The sequence below is a fragment of the Limulus polyphemus genome, unplaced genomic scaffold, assembly GCF_000517525.1.
Source record: "Limulus polyphemus unplaced genomic scaffold, Limulus_polyphemus-2.1.2 Scaffold3202, whole genome shotgun sequence".
Classification (NCBI taxonomy): Eukaryota; Metazoa; Arthropoda; class Merostomata; order Xiphosura; family Limulidae; genus Limulus; species Limulus polyphemus.
This window is the reverse complement of record NW_013668812.1, coordinates 27,208-51,066: the sequence shown is the minus strand read 5'-3', so window position 1 is coordinate 51,066 and position 23,859 is coordinate 27,208. Positions and strand designations below refer to the sequence as shown.

At 33.8% G+C, this 23,859-nt stretch overlaps 1 protein-coding gene across 4 annotated transcripts in view; it reads left to right on the top strand.

Annotated features, from left to right (window-relative positions):
- LOC106468880 (renalase-like) overlaps positions 1-23,852 on the top strand; it is a 34,382-nt gene extending 10,530 nt beyond the window's left edge. For all 4 annotated transcript variants that reach the window (XM_022397242.1, XM_022397241.1, XM_022397243.1 and 1 more), the window contains 5 exons: positions 6,534-6,679; positions 13,188-13,355; positions 15,208-15,381; positions 22,096-22,271; positions 22,867-23,852. In XM_022397242.1, coding sequence (XP_022252950.1) covers positions 6,534-6,679; positions 13,188-13,355; positions 15,208-15,381; positions 22,096-22,271; positions 22,867-23,019 — 817 coding nt within the window. In that variant the 3' untranslated portion in view covers positions 23,020-23,852. The remainder of the gene's footprint in view (positions 1-6,533; positions 6,680-13,187; positions 13,356-15,207; positions 15,382-22,095; positions 22,272-22,866) is intronic.
- Positions 23,853-23,859: the final 7 nt, after the last annotated feature.

Here is a 23,859-nt window from a genome sequence, read left to right as displayed (position 1 = left end):
CGTTTGTAATAACAATTTGTAGTAATTGTTATTGTAAATTGTACTGTTGTGTGTATATTAAAACATATTTGTGTTAAAAAAAAAGAAAACAGAGTGTATCAATCTTGTTGGCAAATATCATAAATTGACTATATATATTGGCTTTAATTTAACTACTAAATCCAAAGTACAATTTAACTACTAAATTTAAAGTATCATTTAACTCAATTTCAGACCATTTAAAATTCTAATACGTAACAGGTGGCACCCGTTCTTGTTCCCTTTTTGGTCAAACCTTGGATCTCCTTTTTTGGGACCACATGCTCTGTATTCATCTCCTTGCGTGTTATGTTCCAGGTGCATTCAATCTAGTCACGGATCATCTTTTCCAACTGGACAAAATTTATCCAATAAAGTGATCTCTTGATTCTCATGTTTTCCAGTAGCTGTGCCTTTGGTGGGGTACTTCTCACCTGGATGTGTTTGCCACATTCTTCAATACCAAGTTATCTCTGTTTTGGTCACCAGTTCTTCATCCACTTGCACTGTTTATTGATGAGTTCAGCCAGGATTGGACCAACAAATACCCTTATGTATATCCTCCCATCTATTTTCTTCTCAGGGTGATTTCAGTCATCCACACCACTCTGTGTCAAGTCCTTCTGATTGCTCCTTACTAGCCTGCTCAACTGCTGTCTCCATGGCTGGTCCAGCTCCATTCTGCCCCACCATTACTTCTTCCTCTTATTCCATCCCTTCTACATTAACCTTGGGCACCGGCATTACATCCAGCCTTTCCTAATCTCCATCTTCATGCCTGATTTTTATCTGGTCCTTGGTGAGGATATTCAGATTGTCATGGTGAGTCACTTCATTTTAGCACGTTCCATTCGCCCTTCCTCCATAAATGTATATTAACGTCAGTGGAACATTTTCTGCATTTGGTCTTTGGGTCGGGGTTTTCACGTGCTCTAACCATCATTTCTCTTCTTACGGATTTCCTCACTTGGCTGTTTGATCAAGGGGCTTCTGTTTCCTTGATCACGGGTTATCGAGCTGCCTTATCCACACTTTTCGTTTTTCCCTGTACCATAAAGTTTTTACCTCTCCTACCCACTCACTGTTGTTGCATTCCTTCCAGATTAGTTGACCTCCTTGGCTCACAGTCCTTCTGGTTTGGGATGTCAGTGTGGTTCTTCACTGCCTCACTTTACCACCATTTGAACCTCTGTCTTTGTGTTAGATTTTCTACTAATCCCTTAAGACTTATTTCCTTGTTCTCTTGACTTGTTAGTGAGATTTATATGCAGTTGATGTTTTACATACCCTGGATCATACCACATATGTTCCCTTTATCTAGATTGAACTTTCCTTTCCAAAACTTTGGCAGCTCGTGAGGGTACTTCCTCCTCCTTGCCGATTTCCATTTCCCACCTATATTCCTGGTCTGATCCGGATAGACTACTATGTCCCATACATACTTTTCATTGTTAATTGCTCACATGTCTTCCTTCCATGATGTCCATTCCCGCCTCTTCATTCCATGGCAAATATTCTCTGTTTGTTCCTTTCTTTTTACACCCTTACTAATTGGGTTCAGCTTTTAATTCAGTTGGCTTATTCTTCTTTGTCTCCTTCTTCCTATAATTTGTTCCAGGTGTCTTTTCTCCAGATTAGGCACCTTACCTTTTCCCTGGCATCTCATCTTCATCATCCATTCGAGGAAATTCCTCAGTTGGGCATGTGGACTACACTGCATACCTTTATCTCTCACTATCTGCATTGGATAGCTGTTTCTTTCTCTTTGGGTTATCGTCTTCACCTGTTACCATTCTTCAGACTTCATTGAGACTGTGACTGTGTAAGTTATCTTTTTGTATATATACCTTTTCAGGGGCATGTCCCTTTTTGTCTTTAAGGAAGAGGATAGTTACCCATTCCTGCCATTCCTCAGGTTGAATAAATTAGGTGTGGTCTGCCTTTCAAAATAGGGTTTTTGTGGTCACCCATTTCTCTGTCTTCAGTGTTAATGTTCCTCCAGACTCTTCACCATGATTTCTCTTCCCTTTTTCTTCCAATAGAGTATGGGAGTCCTTACCACTTTCCAGTTCCAAGCTATTGGGGTGGTGGACCGCGGAGGTATCCTACTGAATGTGATTGAAATATATGATGAAACCAATACTGAATCCATTCAGTTGAGAGTAGGGTAGTGGTATTCTTCTGGTGTATATGATATGTCTTCCAATCTGATGCTCCATCTCTGAATGGGTTTATTTGAGGGGATGTTGTAGCTATAAAGTGAGCCATCAATTTTGCAGTTCACCCCTTTGATTGGGATCCCTCATCCTACCCCCACATGGATGTCTTTTCTTAGTGGCTGTGTTTTGGATTCAGAGTTGGACCAATCAAAATAAGTCCTTACATGTGTATTACAGGTGTCTCTGTTCCCTCACGTAGTTGGACTCATGTTCACTGCTACAGTGTTGTGAGTCGTGGTGGTTGAATGTGCAAGTTTGCAACGATTCTTTTTGTTGTCCTATCCCTTGAAGATTTTCCTATACTGGGGATGGTTCCTGTCTGATTGATTTTGAGTGGAGTATTATACAATACAGGGACATATTTATTACTCCAATCATCTGGATGTCGGGTTCCTGAATCGGTAAAACATTTTATCACTTTGCTATCATGTTCCCTGTTCACAGATTGGTGGGTATGATATCTCCCTCTGCTCTGCTGAACTTGAGGTGAAGATGTATGATCCTCTTTCCTATCACCATGTGGATTTTGGTTCAGTGACTGAGTTTTGGAATTTAGTTTATTTGACTTGCTGATGGTATGATCCTCATCCTATTCCCACATGGATGTCGGTTCCCTGTACCTGGGTTTTGACTTGCTGTATATGGTATATCTCACCCTGGCCACTCTTTACCGTGGAGCACATCCTGTTTACTCTCAGTTTTTCAGTTTGTCCACTGGTTGAATCCCTTGATTTACTTGGGGAGAGGGGGGTCTCTCTGTCTTTTACTTTATATGTGTGAAAAACTTAGTGTACTTCTTTGTCTTTGTAACATGGAACTTTTGATACCAGAATTATCATATTGCCTTCATTTCCTGCATGAGTCTCTTTTAGGGAATCTCTCTTGAGTCCTTTGTTCTTCTTGGGTGTGCCCATATATGTCCCCTTCAGTGGTTTCTGGCCTGTAAAAGCAGGTGTCTCCAGAGCTAAACTGTTTTCTTTTCACTTCTTATGGTCATGGTGGTGTGCTTGAACACACACAACCTCGGATGTCCCCCACACTTTACCCAGACTTCCATCTGTTTGGAATTCACCAAGACTCTGAAGTCAGTCTATGGGCTTCTGCTTACATATCTGAGATTCCATATATTTTATATATTGTGAACTGTGGTGTCTGTCCAAGCATTTGTCTGTCTCCTACTTGAAAAGCTGTGCAGATAGGCAAAGCTCAACTTTCACTTTTGAAATAACAGGAGAACAAGCATGAATAATGTTGATGTCAAATTTTATTTCACAACCAGGATATTCTACACTAAGTTGTTTGGCATTAATCACACTATCATTCACATTTCAAAATGTTATGTAACTTAAAGAATACAGATGTAGATTTACTGTATGCTATTGTTTAGTGGCTTTTAATGTGATTGAAATGCTCAACAATTACTTTTTGCAGTGGATGGTATAAGTAGCTCAGAGCTTTCTCTCTGAGTGAAACCAAGAGTGCAACACAATTAACCTTTTTAAAGCCCATGAAATAATTTAGGTTGATAGATTAACTTAATCTTTTCCCATCACTGGAGGCGGTTACTTTTGCTTGTCCATGATAAGTATAGCACAGGTACTTCTGTTCTAGTGGTGTGCAGTTCTGTGTGCCTAATCCATTTCCAGCATCTGGTCTGACTGGGAGGCACTTATTCCTGGGAACTCTGATTTCCTGGCTCTAGACTTTCTCTTTTAAGTTTATTCTATCTTGAAAGCTCAGGCCCTGGTGGCATATTAACTATCTTGCTTAATACCGGACCCTACCCATGGAGTGTTTTTTCATCCTCTTGTGTTTTTAGTGACCATCTTAACATCAGTTCTTTTTTCACCTTCCCTTTGCTTCTCACTTTCGCTCACTTGGTATCCAGTCTCAAGCTGTACCTCTGGCTGAGGATGCTCTGTGTGAGGTGTGGTTCAACCTCCTTTTATATGCTTCATACATTTCATCCATTTTTCATTTAAGAAATATGTCTCTCATTTTTGTCTTGGTCTCTTCCCACACTTTTTACCACATTGACAGGTTCATCTTCTTTCCTGGGTGGCTTGAGAGGATGATTCAATATTTTCTCCATACATCCTCCCTCTCCTATCTTCCCTGTACAGTCATTCTAACTTGGATCATCTCTTCTGTTCTGTATAATCTGTATTATAATTTCACTCATACTGCACCTTTTGAGGTCTCTTGCTAATGTCTTTTCTTGCCATGGGATTCCTGTTCCTGTAGTAACTTACTTACAAACACTTTGCCCAAATGGGTTATATACCTCATATGGCTGGTTTCTTTTTTTATTGAAGATTATGTTTTTCTTATTTTAATATTTTTTCCCATCATGTTCTTTGTCATGTCACAGCCTCTCTTGCCTCTAGCCATTGATGTCCCCTGTTTGAGATCTTGCATTAGTGTCATTTTACTCACACCATAGGGAAGTTTCACTTACTCTGGTTTTTATCTCCTTCCAGTCACCATTCTCCACTCTTCACAATGGTTCTTTAATATATATATATATTATGGAAACAGTAGAACCCACCAAGTGGCCAGTGTTGCCTTGCAGGAAACACTTACCCAAAATCCACATAGGGCAAAAGAGTATGGAAAGTATTAAGCCAATCTGACCTTGCTTAATGCCTACTGCTGAGATGAAATTTTCTGCAAGACTGCTTCAGTGGTTTCTATATATTTTATCTTCCAGGCCATCCTGCACTTGTGAAATAAAAAAAATGATAGTACCAAGTGTGCCTGCCCTCAAACCTGCCATCTTTAGTTGTGATAACCCATTGCACTATTTTTCATTATGGGACACAAGTCCAGGTGATTGTGCCCAAAGACATAGTCCAAACACCTCTCTGGTGTTCCCACTCCCCATGCATGTTATTCCCTCCTTGTTTCTTCAAGTAGAGTAAGGGAGAGCCATTGTTTTTCCAGTTACAGATTGCTGGGGAAGGCAGTAAGGAGAGTTATTTATCAGGGTGCATTCCCAGTGATAAGAAACTGAACTTTGCAAAGTAGGGCTGGGGTGTTACTTAGTAGTGTAATACAGGACACCCCTCTAAGTTATGAACCAAGCCATTCCCATGGGTTTGCTACAGCCAGATAGGTCTTGGGTTTGCTTTGGAACACAGACTTAGGATGTTTCTCCCAGCATCTGATTATTGTGGTATCTCACAGAAGTATTTTTCTAATATGGAACAGTCCTAGCCACACTGCACGGTCGTACTCAGCTGTCTGCCTGTGTGATAATGTACAGTTGAGCAATCTGCCACCCACCTTAGAAATACATTAGTACTCAGCAAAAGATTCTTATGACAGTATCTTTTGCACTACCACCTCTATTGAGTGAAGTATATTTTCTGCTTGAGATGGATGTAGTCTCCACCAAGTGCTGCCTCACTAGGCTACCCTCTGCTTTGTGGATGCCACACTTCATAGAGCTTCCCTTTCTGATGCTGTTTTTAGAAAGAAAATCATGTTTGTAATTTCTCTTCACTGGTTCCTGCATCATCTTCAATGTAGAGTTCTATCTCTTTGTGGTATAGAGTGGTGAGTAGCATTTCTGAAATTAACTTTTCTTCACCTGAAAATGTATTTCAGAAAGATACTCACCTTTCTGCACTGCTTCCTCCCTCCAAATTTCTGGTGCATTTAGTTTGCTTCATCAAGAATGAGTCTTTGCTCATGCTGTTTTCTCATGGGAATTACTGTTCATGGAGGATGTGTAACCCTCCTTATAGTAGAGGTGCTATATGTCAATGATAATTACATCATAGGTTGGTGCAATAAACATTGATATGTGTAAGGTTGGGACTTTGTTCAAGGCTTGTGGCAGTATGCAGGAAATTATATGGCATTGTGTATGAGGTAGTAGCTCTTTATGGGGCAGAGAGGTGAGTATCTGTCTGAAATACAATTTCAGTTAAGGAAAATGTTATCTTTTCTCTAAGTTATTTCACTCATCTGTTTATGATTTGTTCATGACTTTATTCAGTATTGTGTTAACCTGAAGATTTGATGTAATTAGAAGCACGAATGATAATAAATCTTCATTTATAGTAATAAATGTCGATCAAGTAAAGATGATCATTTGGAATGATCAAAATTTTTAATAATTGTATCAAACATTCTTTGTTAATAGTCAGACTAAGGACAAACTCAATATGAAAAATATGTTTGTGATTTATGTTACTTAAGTTGTAAGAAGAAATTAAATACTCGTAAAATATTATGTTAATACATTTATAAAAATATTGAAATAGCTTTTCTGTATGGTATTTTCAATAGGTTTTATGAAGACTTGATTGAAAGTGAGCTACTACAACCTATGATTAGTAAGTTTGAAGGCATGAAGAAAGTAGCATCAGGGACACTTAATTTTGTTACTCCTAATGGAAGTGGATCTTTGGTCAAATATTACTTAAATAAATCTGGTGGGTTTAATTCTTAATACTGTATTCAGTTGTTTCTAGTGTCAAAATCGGATTCTAAAATGATAAACTAAGTTGTATGTTCTCAGGAAGATTTTTTAAGTTATATATATGTTAGTGCTATTTATGTAGTAAAAAGAATTAGGCTTAAGGGTCAATTTTCATATATTTTAATTCTACCTATGATGTAAAGTGCAGATATTTATATGGTTTAAGAGTAAAAACAAAACATAGTCTTTTTCTCAAATTATTTTTCAAGGAAGGAATGGAAAAGTTTCTTAAGTCATATTGATGAAATGTGATTAGTAGAGATTTGTGTCAAAGTTATGCAAACGTTATTTTGGAACACTTATGATCTGTATGCTAAAATTTGGAAGCTTTCAGAACAAGTTTGAAAGTAGAGTTGCTGGATTATCTTGTCTAAAGAAGAGGTAGAAGTCTGCAATAAAGTGTTGGAAATGGGAGTTGCAGCATCTGTTTCATTTTGTTAGACATAAAAGGTATTATAGAGAGTTGATTATATGAAGACCGTGAGAATGTGAATCTTTGAGTTTATAAGGGTTTTTAACAAGGATTATAAAAGCAAAGAGAAGGTGAATTCAGTTCATTTAAAATAAGCTGGATACTTTGGAAAGACATGATTTTATAAAGGCCACTATCTATGAATGCTCCTGTTAAAATAAAAGAAAAAAAAACAAATAATGCCTTTTGGTTAGTGTTTTAAACATTCTGATCAGGTTATTGATAGCAGTATCTCTAGACAGTTGAGTTCAGCTGTTTATAGAAACAGGATCATTGTTATTCAGGACTTTAAGTTCAAGGAAATCATTTTTGAAAAAATTATTTGCATTGAAAAATGCAAGAGAATTTAGGTGATTGTAGAGAATAGTTGCCTATTCAACATGTTAAAGAAACCATTTGTGAACTGTCTATATATATAGATAGATAGATAGATATACTATAAGTCTAAATTTAGCAAGTATGTTTGTGAAATTTGGCAAGATTTTAGAAAAAAAAATTATGTTGTATACAGAAAATCTGATTTTTTTTTGTATTAAAGCATTTTTACTAAAGATTTCTCTTACTGAGTGAAAGGTGATTTTCATGGTAAAAAATAGAAATACTCCCTTCGCACAACAACATAATTAACTGTAGAAATCACCATGCCACCCCCTTAGCTAGATATCATGTAAATAAACAGACATATAGAATGTTGATTATTTTATATTAAAACTATTTTGAGTATGCAAATCCACAAGTCACATAACAGCCACAGCCAATACAAAGTCATGATGGTAGAACGTCATGTATAATAACTAAATTTTTAAATTGTTTGGTGTTTCATAGGTAGTGTGATGCCACTGAAAATTGACAGTTTTTGAAAGGTATGTAATATCCCTTTCTGAAGCAAATTATATGTGCACTCAGACTATAAAGATGTCTTCAGATCAGGGATTTAGATTTTCTAAGACAGGGATTTCCCTTGCACTGAATGGCACTGGAAAACAAAGGAACACAGATCAACTTGGAACACCAGAACAATCCAAAAAAAGAGAGATCAGCAACAAGTTGTATCTCAGCCATGGTAAGCAAAGTGCAGTACTTGTAACGGGTGAGAATCTGCAAACACAAATGTCATTGACATAAGCTTTCCACATGGCCCAGTCAACACTATGCATTGTAATCAAGAAAGATCTCCTTCTGGAAAAGTGACACAAAAGTTGTGTACATAATTTTTCTCCACAACATATCTGTTTAATCATTGTATGTCTTAAGCAGCTGATGAATGAAATGAGTATTCATGCTATTCCATATGAAAACATAATGGTCATGTAGCTGGACAAAGGACCTATAGATTTCTATGCAATAGGACTGTTGAAATGTGTGCTGAGAGATTGTTGTCCTTCTACTCTGGATGGATTATGGAAGGCTGCAGAAAGGAGTAGTGTGCTCTGTATATTATAACCTTATGATGGATCCTTATAGAATGGGACCTACACTACAAGGCTATTTTTAAAATGCAAAGTCATCAGATAGAGCATGTCTGGATGCAGCGACGTTCACTGTTATGACATGGTAAGGTTCCAAAATCATTTCAATATAACTTAATCAGTCACTGTATAATATTGCCTTTAAATTGTAAAACATCCTTACATGCTTAAAACTTACTTTGTATATATTTTAAAAGCAACCATGCAATCATAATAACCTTTCAAGACACAATGATCAATCTTTGGTGCATCTAACCTATTCTCTGTCATACAAAGCTTTCAAACACTATAGATACTCCAAAAAAATACATTTAAAAACAACTTTTTTTTTTGGTTGCATAATAAAAAATAATTTTATTTGAGACTGACAGATTTCTCACATAAACTGTACATGTTTCACATTTCATTTTCAAAAGTCTTATAAACATTACTATAAATAATCCACCAACAAACTGAAAATGATAGAACTCTCGAGGAATACACTTCACAGACACTCCCCATGACCACAGAACACACAGCTTCCCTTATCAATATATCTTACTTCCAACTATCAATAACAAAAAAGGCCTAATAATTAGTATGTTCATGGAATAATTCTGGGATAATGCCTTAAAACAACCACTCTTAGACCCATGATTTTGCTCAGATGTGATGATGATACATTCATATTATGGCCACACATTACATACAATATTCTAGATTTCATGAACTACCTAAATAGGTAACATCAGTGATATAATTTGTAATGGAAACAGAAGAAATGACTCCCAGACATGACAGTTACTTAGGCAAATAACCTATAAATAAATAATAAAGGCACAAGCATTTACAGGATACCCACAGATACTGGTAAGTAACTTGACTATATATCAAGTAACCAGTACAGTGTGAAAATCGTATCTTAGATTGCCTAGTATTCAGAATGAACGACATTTATAATACAGAAGATGGTAAGAATAAAGAAAAAACATCAATACAATCCTCCTTGACAATGGATGCCCAGAAAATATGATAAATAGAAGATAAATACCAAAAGTAACCAGGAGGAAAATTATGGACATATATATGTGTCAAAGGTTTCCTTAAAAACACACAGAAGATATGCAAACAGTATAATGTAATAACAGTATTCAGAAACCACAACATAATACAATCATAGTTATTATACATCAAACTACCTGAAGTCTCAGTGGACAGGAAAAACCACCATATACAAAATTCCTTGTGAAAGTGAATTGCCTAACATTGTAGGAATAGAATGACCAACAAAAGACAGAATTAGTGAGCATAATAGACATATAAATCTATGTGATACTAATCTATCTGAAACAACCTCAGAGGAAATCATACAGTAGAATGGAATAGTACTAAATTAATAAAATGAGAACCATACAAAAGAAAAAGAAATATAAAACAAATTTCTTCATCCGCTTAACTGATAAAACACCCAGTCAACCTGACATAGAAGTTTGCAGAACCTGGATATCCTTTCTTGAAATTATTTAAATAGGTGATTCAATTCCCAATGAAGGGCTCATAGTTGGACCATAAAGTTCCTAATTTAAAAAAAAGGTTTCTAAATTTCAGTTTTTTTTGAGGTTTAATTCTTTAAATGTTGGTGTTTCCAGTACATTTTCTGTTGGCCATACTTCATCCAGAGTCAGAAATGGAAGAATGATTTCAGAAAATTACTTATTGATTTCAGATTATACTGTAAAATACTTTATCATTTGCATCTAGTTCACTCAGTTAACGTAGTAATAAATAAAAATTCTTCATATGTGGCTTTACCTGTCTTGTAGTTTGGGATTAAAAAAAAGTTCTGTCAAAGATTTTTGTACAGCTCCTTTGGCCCTTGCAAAATTGCTAATTTGGTTCCTAATTCTGGAGTTTTGCTTCCTAAAGTTCCTAACTTTTACACCATTTACTGTTATGAGCATTGCTAATGGGAGAAACCATGGACTAGTGAATACGTGTTGCACATCAGCACATCTAATGAAAGACAGGAATAAATCTCAGACCCTGCCACCATATACATTCTTTTTAAAAACTTTCTTGGGGGTTGTAGCAGATTAGCAGCTGAAGTATAGGATATCATTAGTAATTAATATCTTGTAATAATAATAAAAAAAAGTAACTAATTAGTAATTAGATGAATGTATAGGCTACTAACCATGACAATGATTGATATCTGATTACCTCAACATAAGTACTCTTATCTCAATAGTATAAATAATCACATATATGGTGACAGTGATAAAAGAAATACTCAGTCTTAATGAATCTATATGTATTTATTTAACAAGAAATAGAGATGTTCCACAGATCTTCTATGCGTATTTTCCTGTGAATTGACTTGACAACAACAGTGAAAGTTTCACTTCAAAAAGTGAGAATTTCAAGTTGTGATAAGCTATATCAATGGTACTTGGAGTGGATCTTCATTTCCAGTTACTATACTACACATGTATATATAAAGTTACTTTCATGTGTTTAATATCAAATCTTTAAAAAGTGTAACATTAACTCTCCAGAGTACGTCTGTGTGATTTATATATTTTTATCTTTAATAAGACTTATTAGTGTGCTTGAACTTGTTCATAAATGATGTTTTACACTTGCTAGAGAAGGTCTTTTACCATCATATCAGAATGTCCACTTCAAACAAACTTAACCAGATTTATGAAGTTATTAAACATTCCAAGATGAATTGACATTTCTCCACCTAAAAGTTTTCAAAGTTTGTCAGATTCATTTTACTATAGCATTGCTGTTGTGGTAAAAAAAAATAGAGAGAGAAAAAAAGGAATAAATGAATTATACACTAATAATGTTTAAAATAAAAATAGTTTGGCTTGTCAACTGTATTCTAAAGCAGATTTTGGACAAGAAGAAGAGAACTGTATATGATTTAAGATACAACTATGATATACAGAGTGTAAAGAATTTTTGTATACATGTTTAACTTGTTTGGAATATATTATTTTAAAACAAGTGGAGTGCAGGCAGTTCATTTATTGTTTAATTTATTGCCAACAAGTCACAGACACCTACTGTAAAAGAATCCTTAGCCCAACACACCCATATACTTACTTTAATATATACTACTCAGTAAAGTATGTTTTTGACAGTATCATTCATTGATTTAGGTTTTTGTTGTAAAAAGAATGTTTATTTTAGGAATAAAAAAGCTAATAACTTTTGCTGACATATTGAATAACATTATGAACATTTTTTACAATTTCTTCATAAGCTATAAATAAGAATTTATAAAAGCTTTTGGAAAATTATTCCAGGGAAGAAAGTATCTTGCAAGTAATTAATTAGACACTAATTAGGCTTTAAAAAAAAAGGATAAAACTATTGTTAATGAATCAGTGTATAATTCACTTATGCTGTTGTTGAATTACTGCAGTTCTATCCTTAACTTCTAATACTCGTCTGCTTTTTGCGTATAGGCCTACTTCCAAATAATCATCTGCTTTTCGTCAACGTCCACACAGGCAGGTTTAATTGCTTTAGAACACCCTTTGACAAGACAAATTATTCTCCTAAAATGTCAGAAAACTGTTAATCTCACTTTAACACATCAACTGTTAGGTTATTCACTCCTAAAACAGTTAACTTTATGTCTTCTAACCTTTCTCTGACAGAAACTCTCTTTCATCTTTACCTTTGACTCTCTTCCCACTCTCTGGGGTCGCATATGGTCACCACTATTTATATCTCTCACTGAGGTATCCTAGAAATCTCTGTAGCCTAAACATCAATAACTTACAAACACAACTTCCAATAATTGTGTGCTTTTAATTCTCTCATTATGAAAGAAACTAATCTTAAAATATTAACTCGCAAAATAAATAAATTAATAATACTACCTACACTAAACAATATTTTATATCTGACAGATACAATTAGGTATAAAAGGTAAAAATTCAAAAATCCTTATATGCCTAGTTGAGCATGTAGCACAAACATGTACATATTAGACTGAACGTTATACTTCATCAAACTGTTCTTAGTTGCTAACACAAAAAATTATTTCTAACTAGTATTTAACTACTACACTGTTACAAATATTCTATAGAATAAATGTGCACTGCAATCAGTAATTGTAGGTTTGTTCATTCAGAAGTACTGGTTATCACTTGTGGTTTTGGTTAAATTCTTACAAACAATTAACTAGTAACAGTAAACAACAGTTTGTGTGTGCTGTAAGTGATGTTTGATAAAAAGGAAATTTTATTACTGCAAGGTGCATGTAACAGGTAAGTATGAAATATGTTTGGTTTAATCTCTTTACAACAGACATTTCTTCTTTTTGTTTTTAAAGCATTTGAGTTTTTACTTGCATAATAAAGCATATACATTTTATTAATGCCCTAGGTACATCTGGCAGTGTAGTTTTTGAGCATTGGTATATATATATATATATATTTACATTCTTTAATTTTTTTATTTTATTTTTTGTAAAATTGCACAATTTGCTTGCTATTTAACACTTTTTTGTTTGTTTGTAGGAGCTGAGGTTCACTTTGAGCATGAAGTGGAAAGCATTCAGAGAAGTGAGAAGTCTCACTGGCTGGTGACCACATCATCAGGAGCTTCTGAGAAGTTTGAAGCTGTGGTTATGACAGTGCCAGTGCCTCAACTGTTTCAGTTGAAAGGTGCAGTTCCAGAGCTTCTTGGTGAGTATTGACTTGGAAACAAAAGTTGGAAAATTTTCAACTACCGTAATTTGTAAAAAATAATACTTAGCATTTTATGTAATAGCTCAAAATTAATTTATAATTATTCTGGTTGAAATAGAGTAAGTTGTTAACTTACAGACTACAAAAAACAAGTTCCTCAAGATTCCTCAGATAAAAATAATTTGTTGTGGGGTGTAAGTTGTAAGTTATAGTATTGAAATATGTTTTATTGTGGTTTCGTATTACAATTTAATTTTGACACTGTTATTGGCTAATAAGATAGAAAGTTTGAAATGTTTGTGATCACATAATAGGTTACTTCAGAGTTACTTTTGTAATATATGCTCTTCAGTGAAGTTCGGTGTAGCTTATTTTATGTCTTCATGTTTTAATTTAGGCCTAACTCTTTGTTCATATGTTGGGGGTTTCTAGTTTTCTGTTGACTTAGCATCAAACCTAGTGTGTTTAATTGAAACTATTGCAACTTTATAGCATTTTTTCACTATATAGTACTCACTAATAAATTTCCTTATCTTATAATAAATATCTAACTCATCCTTAAGACACTTTCTGTGGACATTTATAAACTCAGAATTATGAGCAAATATACAGGATAAATCAAGTAGATTGTAAAATTTTACCTTAAAAAACAAATTCCTCAAGCTCTCAAGCATATTCAAGTTGAAAAAGAGAAAGGGGAGTTTTTTTTACCAAGTGCCTTGAAAATGCAGTCAAAACCAAGGAGCCTTTATGAACAGCCAGGGTAAAATTATAAGTTGGCACCTACCTTCCAACTTGTACTGGTTGAAGTAATTTATGAGAGCAAATGAGTGGAGTGGTGAGCTTGTTGTAACAAATCTTGCATGCTGTCAAAAGATTCAAGTGACAAACCAATGCTGTCAGAGGTGGTTCATTAGTTATTATGTGGTATTTGGTTGAATAAACAGAGCTAGGCACAAATTATGAAATGTGGTCTGGAGGGTGTTGAACTTTTCATCCACTGCAACTGCTTGTGGTGTAATTGGAAGCCATTCTGCAATTTGAAAAAATAATATCAAAGCATCCTCATAATGGACCAAACAGATGAAAATTTTGACAAATGAAGTAGAGAAAGAGCAGTAGTGTGGATTGAGAATGAAAAGTGAAATGAGTTCATGAATTAGTAGAACTACAGCAACTCAAAATATGGAAGGAGAAATTAGTGAAGATGGAAGATTATGTGAATGAAGTTAATGGAGAAAGTGAATGAAATTGATAGTAAAGAGAAAGAAACAGTGGTTATTTAGTGACTTGTAGATAGTAACTATTAGTAATATGAACCATTTTAATATTTTTTTATAATTGTTCAGAAGCAACAAAAAGTGCAATAAAAAAGTAAAGACCAATCTAGGATAAAATGAAATGTATCTTACTGTTATAATTATGCCTATAATTTGTAGTTTTATGTTAAGCAGAGTTCCTTAATAAAGAAGTTGCCAATATGAAATAGGTGTCTGATGTTGACATTATTTAATGTTAGTAATATTTTTTGGTGTTGATCTGTTAAATATTCAACAAGAAATCCAAATTATAAAGCAGAAATTGCTGAAAAGTTTCCACAAAATTATTTCTGGATAATTAACATTTCCAGTTTTGGTTATAGCAATTCCTGTTATGTCAAAGTCTTAACTTATTGGTTTAAGATATTTAGGACATGGCAGTGTCTATGACATCCTGTGTTTGCTTGTTCATATCATATTAACAACATTGAATAAATATTGTTCAGAGATTACACATGATAATGATGATGAACAAAATATGTAAATATTTTTTGTAGATTTTTTTTTTTTTTATAATTCTTTCATTATAGCACAGAGCCCTGAAATTACAGAGAAGCTGAAGAACATTTTTTTCTCTTCGCGTTATGCCTTGGGTTTGTTCTATGATGATTGTCCTGGCTTCCTGAATGATTTACCTTGGGCAGCTAAATACTTCCCTGATGACCCAATGATCAGGTTTATTGCAGTAGATAACTTCAAAAGAGGTAATTTTTATCCATTAAAACACTTTCAGTAAGTACATATTTTAGGTAAAAGGTGAGTTTTATTCTGTAAAACACTGCCAAAAGGTATATATATAAGTAAGAGAAGTGTATGGTTCTTTACAGCAATATCAGGTTGTATATGTTGTGAATAAAAAGTGAGTTTTATCCTTTAAAAGTGCCACGAAGTACACATTGTACATTATAGATGAGTATATTCCTTTAACTCTTTCAGAACAAGCATCATTTTGTGTGTATGTCAGGAGGTTTTAGTGATTTGCATTCAAAATTTTAAGTAAACTACTTTCTTATCTTTATAAACAAGGCACAAAAACATAGCTAATATCCCAAATCTTAACATAATACAAGTTTTAAGTTCTTAATTTTATTAGGCAATATTTAGAAAAATCCTCAATTTCTTGTAGTGTGAGAATTGTGACATTTGCTCTCTAGGTATCCCATCTTCTCCAATTTATTTATCACCCATCCAAGAAATATAAAATTTAGTGTAAATTACTTGCTATAAAATAAAAATCAGACCCCACTTACCACACCCACCTGTCACATCGTTTTTTTTTTCAGAAATTGTTAATAGTTTTCTGTTTAATGGCTTTTGTCACATAGTTAGAAAGTCAGAAAAATTGTGATAGTTATGGGACATTGTCTACTTTATCATTCTGTGTTCTTTGGTGCACATTTAATTAAGTAAAAAATTATTTAGTGCAGTAGTAACATTAGTATAAAAAAGTAAGGTTAAGTGTCATCAATAGTTGACAGCAAAAATAAGAAGACCCAGTTAAGTACTTTATTTCTTGTTTTTCATGTGTATTCTTTATTTATTATTATAAAAGTAACTAAAATGTAAAAATTATGAGGTCTTTAGGTTAGATTAGATAAAATAAATAATAATAGTCTTTGCACAAGGTACTCTTGCAAGTAGCTCATGCATTATGTAACTTAAAAGGGTAACTTGAGTTCCACATTTACCAATTGATTTACAAATTTTATCTCAGGAATATTAATCTAAACACAGCTCATAGGGCAATAAAACAAAATTTAAGCATAAACAGATGTATGCTGTAATGGGTTTAAAGCTATTTAGGATAATGTAGTTTCATGTTACAATTTGAAGTTATTCTAGAAATAAATAAAAGGGTAATTTAGATCTATTTAGATTTTTTTTTGGTTGTTACAAGGTTTATCAAATTGACCAACCTAATATATATATATATATAGTTAAGGGTAAAATAAATAACAGATGAAATATAGTCTTACTGAAAAATAACATTTTAAGGAGATTTTAGAGATTACACAAATAAAATTTGAAAATTTTCAGATGAATAAAAGTATTTTTAATCTTAACATGAAGATCACTTTGAATTTGGACTATTAAACAAAACTACTCAATATATTCACAGAGAAATCTTTATTAAAAATACTTAATTCAAAAAATAATTTTTGTGTACAAAACTCTTGTGATGTTTACTAAAAGTGTGAAATGTATTGTGAAGATACACATATTGTATTAAAAGTTATAGTACGGAAGCTGTAAGGAATACAAAATGGTTAAGAACTCGGTCAAATCAGCCTAGCCCATGTGGAAAGGAGTTAAAACATTATCTGAAAGTGCATATCATAAGTAAAAGGTTGGTTCAAATCGGGTAGACTTACCTCTGAAATACGAAACACTTTTCCTTGTTTGAGTTTGCTCTCATGCTGTCAACAGTCATGTAACTTTTGGTTCTGAACATTGCTGACACATTGTAGAGCAGTTGTAAAAATGTTAACTCTGTTGTTCACTTTTTTTTACTAATATCGGATATTCTACAACTTTGTTGGAAGCCTTACCCATGCAGTCTGCCTCTAATGTGCAAGGAGATTCCATTTCTCCTTTGTCTTCTATTTTAACCCATCATCAGTTTTTTTTTATCTGTGCATTGTGATTAGTCTCATTTTGAATCTTTCTTCCGAAGATCAATGATTAGCTTTAGCTTTTCTCATTCTCCCAGTTTCTTTAGTCGCGATCATATTTCTTTGATTGCAGTCCTCCTTTGCTGTAGATCTGACAGATGTTGTTTTATTACCTTGTGGGTCTTATGTTCTTTTGATACTTTAGCCTCTCATACTGTACTACAGGGTACTTGTCTTCTCCCCAGCAGTTAGCTGACCTTGATAGATCTTCTTTCCTACATTGTTTTGTTTTTGCAGGAATTTTACCAAAGCTTCTTTCCCATTTAGGTGTTGATTGGAGTTTTAGCATCTCAACTTACTATTGGTAGTAATTTCTTCTTTATCTATTTCCTAGTTGATGCCAGCTACTTCTGTTTGTTCATTTTGATCCTACGGAGTGGCTTAACATAGAAGTAAAGGAGATGGGTATATTGACAGAATCAATGATACTCTTCAGTTCTGGACAAATATCACACATGGAGGGTTCATCCCAGAGTATCTTTACATCTTTAGAACCCTTTGCTCTGGGATTCTTGATTTCAGCAGATCCTTCAAACTGGTCTTAATATCTCTTATTCTTGATCCAGTCACAAGTTCTGGATCAGGTAGTTTTAGATCTCCGACAGAAAGTAGCAGTCAAAATTGTTTATCATGTTTCTCCAGGTTTTTACTTCAGTCTCCAGTCAAAAAATTGTTGACCTGCCATAGGTTTATCTCAAATCATTCTTTACATAGAGACACTTTATTTCAAAATGGAAAACATGAGAATTTTGTTGTTGCTATTGGATGACAGAGGTGGATATAGAGGTAGGTTATCCTTCTATCCCTATATATTTATAATCCTTTCATTATTACAGAAGAACCTCGACAGTAAGGGTACCCTTCTGACTGCATCCCAATGCCCTCTATAGCAAGGTGCCTTTATTATTAAAAATGAGCCACGCAAAGCTGGATTCCATATTGATTATTGAATTAGTTGTACCCTTTTTCTTTATTATTAGTCATAAAGTTTTAAAGTACTTCTCTTCAGAGTTTGAACTGCTAAACATTTCACTTTTTTTTTTCTGTGTTTATTTTATTGTCAATGACTGAAGGAAAAACCTGCTGAAAACAAAGCAACAAATTACTGCTTGTTTCATTAGACTGTTTACATGACACTGTAATAAAATGCTCACAAGAGCAACAAAGCACGCACACAGAAGTAAGCCAACTTGAACACTGTTCTTAGAACATGATCTGGAATATATCAGTTTATGTATCCTAGTGTTTACAACGAGAATTCCTCAGAGTAATAAGATTGCACTTTGAATCTGTGAAAACGTTTATTACAGTATATGGTTTGGAGCTGATCCAATAAACATCACAAGTGTTTGAATTTTGGTCATTCTTCTGGTAGGATATTTGGAATTTAGCGGTACACCATACAGAGATAACTGCCCTTAATCCAGAATTTCGAGGTGCCTGTTATTACAAGATTTATTTTGGTTACAAATAGTAGAATAAATAAAAAAATTGAAAAGGTCTTCCCTTAATAGCATGGTGCCCATTGTTTCGAGAACTTAAAAAGAGGAAACTTTTATTCATTGAAACACTTTCAGAAAGTACATATCATACACAATAGGTAAGTGTTATCCTTTAAAACACTTTCAGAAAGTACATATTGTACACAATAGGTGAGTATTATCCTTTAAAACTCTAGCAGGAAGTACATATTTTAAGAAAAAGATGGATCATCCTCAATTTTAAATCCCATTTAGTACCAATGATTTTTTGGTATATCTGGGATTTTGGATCAACGCAGTTCAAAAAACACTAGTCATCTTCTATAGCATTGCAAGTATTAGTCTCATACATATATTATGTTGTCCACACCTACTGCCAAAGACATTTTTCCTGCTTTGGGGATGATGCTTCATTTCATGAAGTCATTTTTTTGGGGTAAGCTTATTTTTGCAACCTTTGTTTTGAAACAGTTTCATTAATTCTTTAGCCTTTGAGCTTGTCACATTCTGATATGATGAACATTTTGGCAGACACTTTCTCCTGAGATCTTCAATCTTCTCCCCATATAATGGACCCTCCACTCGGGTTTTCACAGTGGCTCTGCAAGTAGCTGGTTATCTCTTAATCAATACCTTTGTTACATTGTACAACCATCTTCTACTACTAGTTTCCAGATCCATATTTTCTTGTAGTGGTTGCCCTGAGTCAATTTTGGGAGAACCTCTTCCTTTATGTCTGCTCTCTATACTTTCTTCTTTTAGTACTTGCAAGGTTCAGTAACCTGAAGTGTCAGGTTCTCTTCATCACTCCAGTTTGGCTAGCTCAACCATGGTTTCTCCAATTAAATTAGTTTTCTCATGGGGGAACCAGTCTCATTACTGCCTTGGGGAACATCTTTTACATTCAACATATCTGGTTTCTTGACTGTTTGTTGTTTGACTATTGTCAGAAAAGCCAGATTCTCTTCCCAGCTGGCTTGTATGTTAGCCCATCATTGGCAATACTCTTCCTTGGTTGTCTATTTAACGTTGTTGAGTTACTTTCTGGGGTTGGTGCATTAGGCATTGTAAATCTTGTTCACCTCTAACTCCTCATATTACTGTCTTCCCTATGTAACTTTGTTAACATCTATCAGCTCTTTCCATAGCTGGATAACAGTTGCCTTATCTGCCATGGAAACCATCAATCTGTTTTGAAAGTCTCCATTGTTGAAAGAACTTTTCTGAGCCTTTCATTTTGAATGACCTTAAGTTCCTGTGCATTGTTCTTTATTGGAATTGGGTTTAGTCTTATGTGTCTAGGCTTCTTTCGCTTTTGAACCTTTATTTCATTTTATTTATTTCCATTGATCAGGCAGGAGGACATTTTGTTATCTGTGCTTTTGATGTTTCATGTACATTATTTTCTTGGGAAAGCTTCATACATATACTCAGATAGCTTTTTTCCCATCTAATACTTGGGTTGTTCTGACTGATCCTGATTCTTGTATGGAGGAATATCATTTATGTTGTGTCAGGACTATTTGTTGTTATCTCTCTCATACTGAATCTTTCTGGGGTTCTCAGAAGTGGTTGCTCGTATGACAAATTGCACCCCTTGGATCTTGCTTGGAGTATATTAACAAATTAGCTTGTGCAATTATATTCTGCAAACCAGAGTGTGGATAATTCAGAATTCATTCTTGAAATATCTTATTTACATCATATTGCTTTCTTCTCAGCTTTTGGATTTTGTTTGCCTAAAGTTGTGATTCCTCAAGCCAAATGGAATCCCTTTCAGATGAATTCTCATCTATTACCTACGTAGTTACCACTTTGGTCTACACTTATGTTGTACATGATAACACAGTATAGTTATACCACCTAACTTTCCTTAACAATTACTGGGGTGTATGGAGTAAAAGGAATCATTTAAAACAAACACAATCTTTCCTTTACGAAGTACTGTATTTTAATAAATTTGTCCAGTTACATATACTTCCTGCATGATATGTATATCTCTGTATTTGTCCCAGATTAAATACTACCCTCTGTGCTGGTGCTTCATGTGAGAGTAATACCCTCTGGAAGTGAACAGAGGATGATATTTTATGGCTGATGATGCCTCATTATGGATGTCCTTGCATAGCATTTGAGACATCTCAGATGAGACAACTGTTCACCATATGAGGTTTAAGGCTCCAATAGGATGGGCAACATCTTACAGCTTTATTTTTATATTTTCTTTTTTTTCTTGGTGCTTCCATTGCACTTATCCTATAATAGTGAAGCTCATCCTTGAGTCTGCTTGGGTGCCTAATAATTAGGCCATTTTCATGACTTGACCAGCCTGTTCAGATGAGGATGTAGAGTGGAGAATTCTGGATTAAGTTGATGCATACTTTGAATTGTGTCAAAGACATTCAGAAGCTAGTCGTGTAATTGTTGACAGCATGAGAGCAAATTCAACAAGGAAAGTCTTTTAGTATTTCAGAGGTAAGTACCTGTTTTCAATTCTTCTAAAAATGTAAAAACTTCTAAAAAAAGTTTATCCATTAAGACTGCGAAAAAGTACATGTAGATACAAAATGTTATCCATTAAAGATATTGTCTGGCAGTAGATATTGTAGGTAAAAGGCTAGTTTTTCCCTTTACAGAACTAGATAAGGGATGAAAGGTATTTATGCCATGTTTTGTTGTGTTGAGCATTCTTCAGGCCATTCTGTTTTATATTGACATGTCTTCTCTCATTAGCAGATAACTCCCTGTTGCCAGATCCCACATATTCCTGGGCACAATAGTTACGTGTGAACTTATAAATAAAAAGCAACTCTTTGTTCTTCGAAACATATTCTGAAAATTATACAATTTTTTATTCTAAAGAAGAGATTGTAAAATCCACTTTCTTGGACTTAATTAATATTTCAACAATATTGCCACCCATATGATAAGACTTATTACAACAGATTTCCAGTAGTAAATTATGTAATTATAGGGGTGGCAACTTAACTAAAGATTTTATGAACAAAATTATCATACTATTTTTATAATTTCACGAGTGTTAAAAGATGTTTAAGTTATGAAAAATAGAGTTAACTGTTAAAAACAAAACAAAAGTGGGAATTCTTTGTTGTAATTGTAACACAGCTTTTTAAATATTTGTGTTCGTAAAGTTGTATACAGTTGATGTATTATGAAACAAACAAAGATAGGACAAGTTAAAGATACATATATTTTTATTTTCCAGGATAACTTTTCTGAGTTATTTTCTGTCTTTTAAAAACAGGATCAGTTGATCAGCTTCCAGCTGTTGTTGTTCACACATCAGTAACCTTTGGTCAGTCGTATTTAGAGGATGACAAAGACAAAGTACAAGGACTTATTGTAAACCATCTTCCTGAATTATTGCCTGGTTTTGTTCCTCCATCAAGCATGAAATGTCAGCGCTGGAGATATTCCCAGGTAATGTCTGGAGATTGTGTTTAAATTCAAACTCTCTGTAAGCTTTTATTTAGATGGTGAATATTTTTGCTGACAGGGTTAAAATTAGGACTACTAAACCATCCTCAGTTTATGGCCATAAAACAAGGCTAATTTAAAGAAGGACCAACCTCAGAGAACCTTCAGTATGGTACTGGTACTTGCTATACATTCTTTTTTTTTTAAGGAGTGCCAGTGTGTTGTAAATATTTACAAAATATATATGTTAAAAAATATGGTGAATGTTATAAGGGTTTGGAATGCTGTATTAAAAACAATTATTAAGGTGTTGTCCTGAAGTTATAGTATGTGGTAAATGGTATTTCAGAAGCTTAGAGTATTTTAAAAAAATGTTAAGGTAGTAGTTTTTTAATAATCTAATAATTATTGCAGATGATCAAACCCATAAGTGTTTCTTTCCCCCCTTTTTTTTTAATTATTTCTGTTTGTTGCTGTGTGTCATCTGGAACCTGTCGCTTAATAAAAAATTTAATGATGGTATAATGAGTTTAACTTTACCCATTAAAACTTCTTTTAAATTTGTATCTTATAATTTACTCTTATGTTCATCACTTAGGTGAAATGTCCATTTGAAAATACTCCTGGGTGTGTAACTCTTCAAGAAAGCCCATTACTGGCATTAGGAGGTGATAGCTTCACCCACTCAAATTTTGATGGTTGTGTTGATTCTGCAATCAAGATTGTGGAGGAGATCTTGAAGAAGCTTTAAGAGAACTTGAAGTGGTCTGGTCATATTAGTTATCTTCCTTACCACACAAACCAATGAGTAGTGAGTTGTGAGGACTTCAACCTATCAGTTAAGTTATAAGCTGTTTATGTTTGCAAGCTAATTGTGTGATAAGAGGTGTGTACAAGCAGCCCAAATAAATATATCTGGGGAATATAATTCCATTATATTTTATGTCAGTACCAGGTTTTCTATATTTTGGTGACGTCAAATCTTTATAAGACATTGTTTATATTTAATATTTATGTTCACATTTTAACAAAATTCTGAATTTTAAAGGAGAATACTACATCATAATACAAGACACACATTACACAGTTGTTACAATTTATGTTACATTTAAGTCAGTGTTTTACTATTTACTACATCCCAAATTAATAACCATCCAGTATCTTTGATGAAATTTAGGATATAACATCGTTTTTGAATTTTGTATTTGTGGTAAGGTTGTGATGATTGGAATCTAAACATTAGTAACTTATATGATTACTTAGTTCTTTTATGAATATATTACTACTTAATGATTTCTTACTGATTTATTAGTGTTCTACTGTTTGATTGCTGTCATCATCTTATGAGTTTTGAGGATGGATAATACTTTTCATGTGGGAAAGTTGTGATTTGAATGTATATGTACCATTAGTGAGCAGCAACCAGAAGAATTAAGTTTTACTTGCAGCTTTGCTACATAAAATAAAAACATTGGAAATACACCAATCACAGCTACTTACATAAAAACAATAAGTATCAAAAGTTTTTTTATCAAATTCACACACTGAGCTACAAATGATGGTGTATATATATATATATATATATATATAC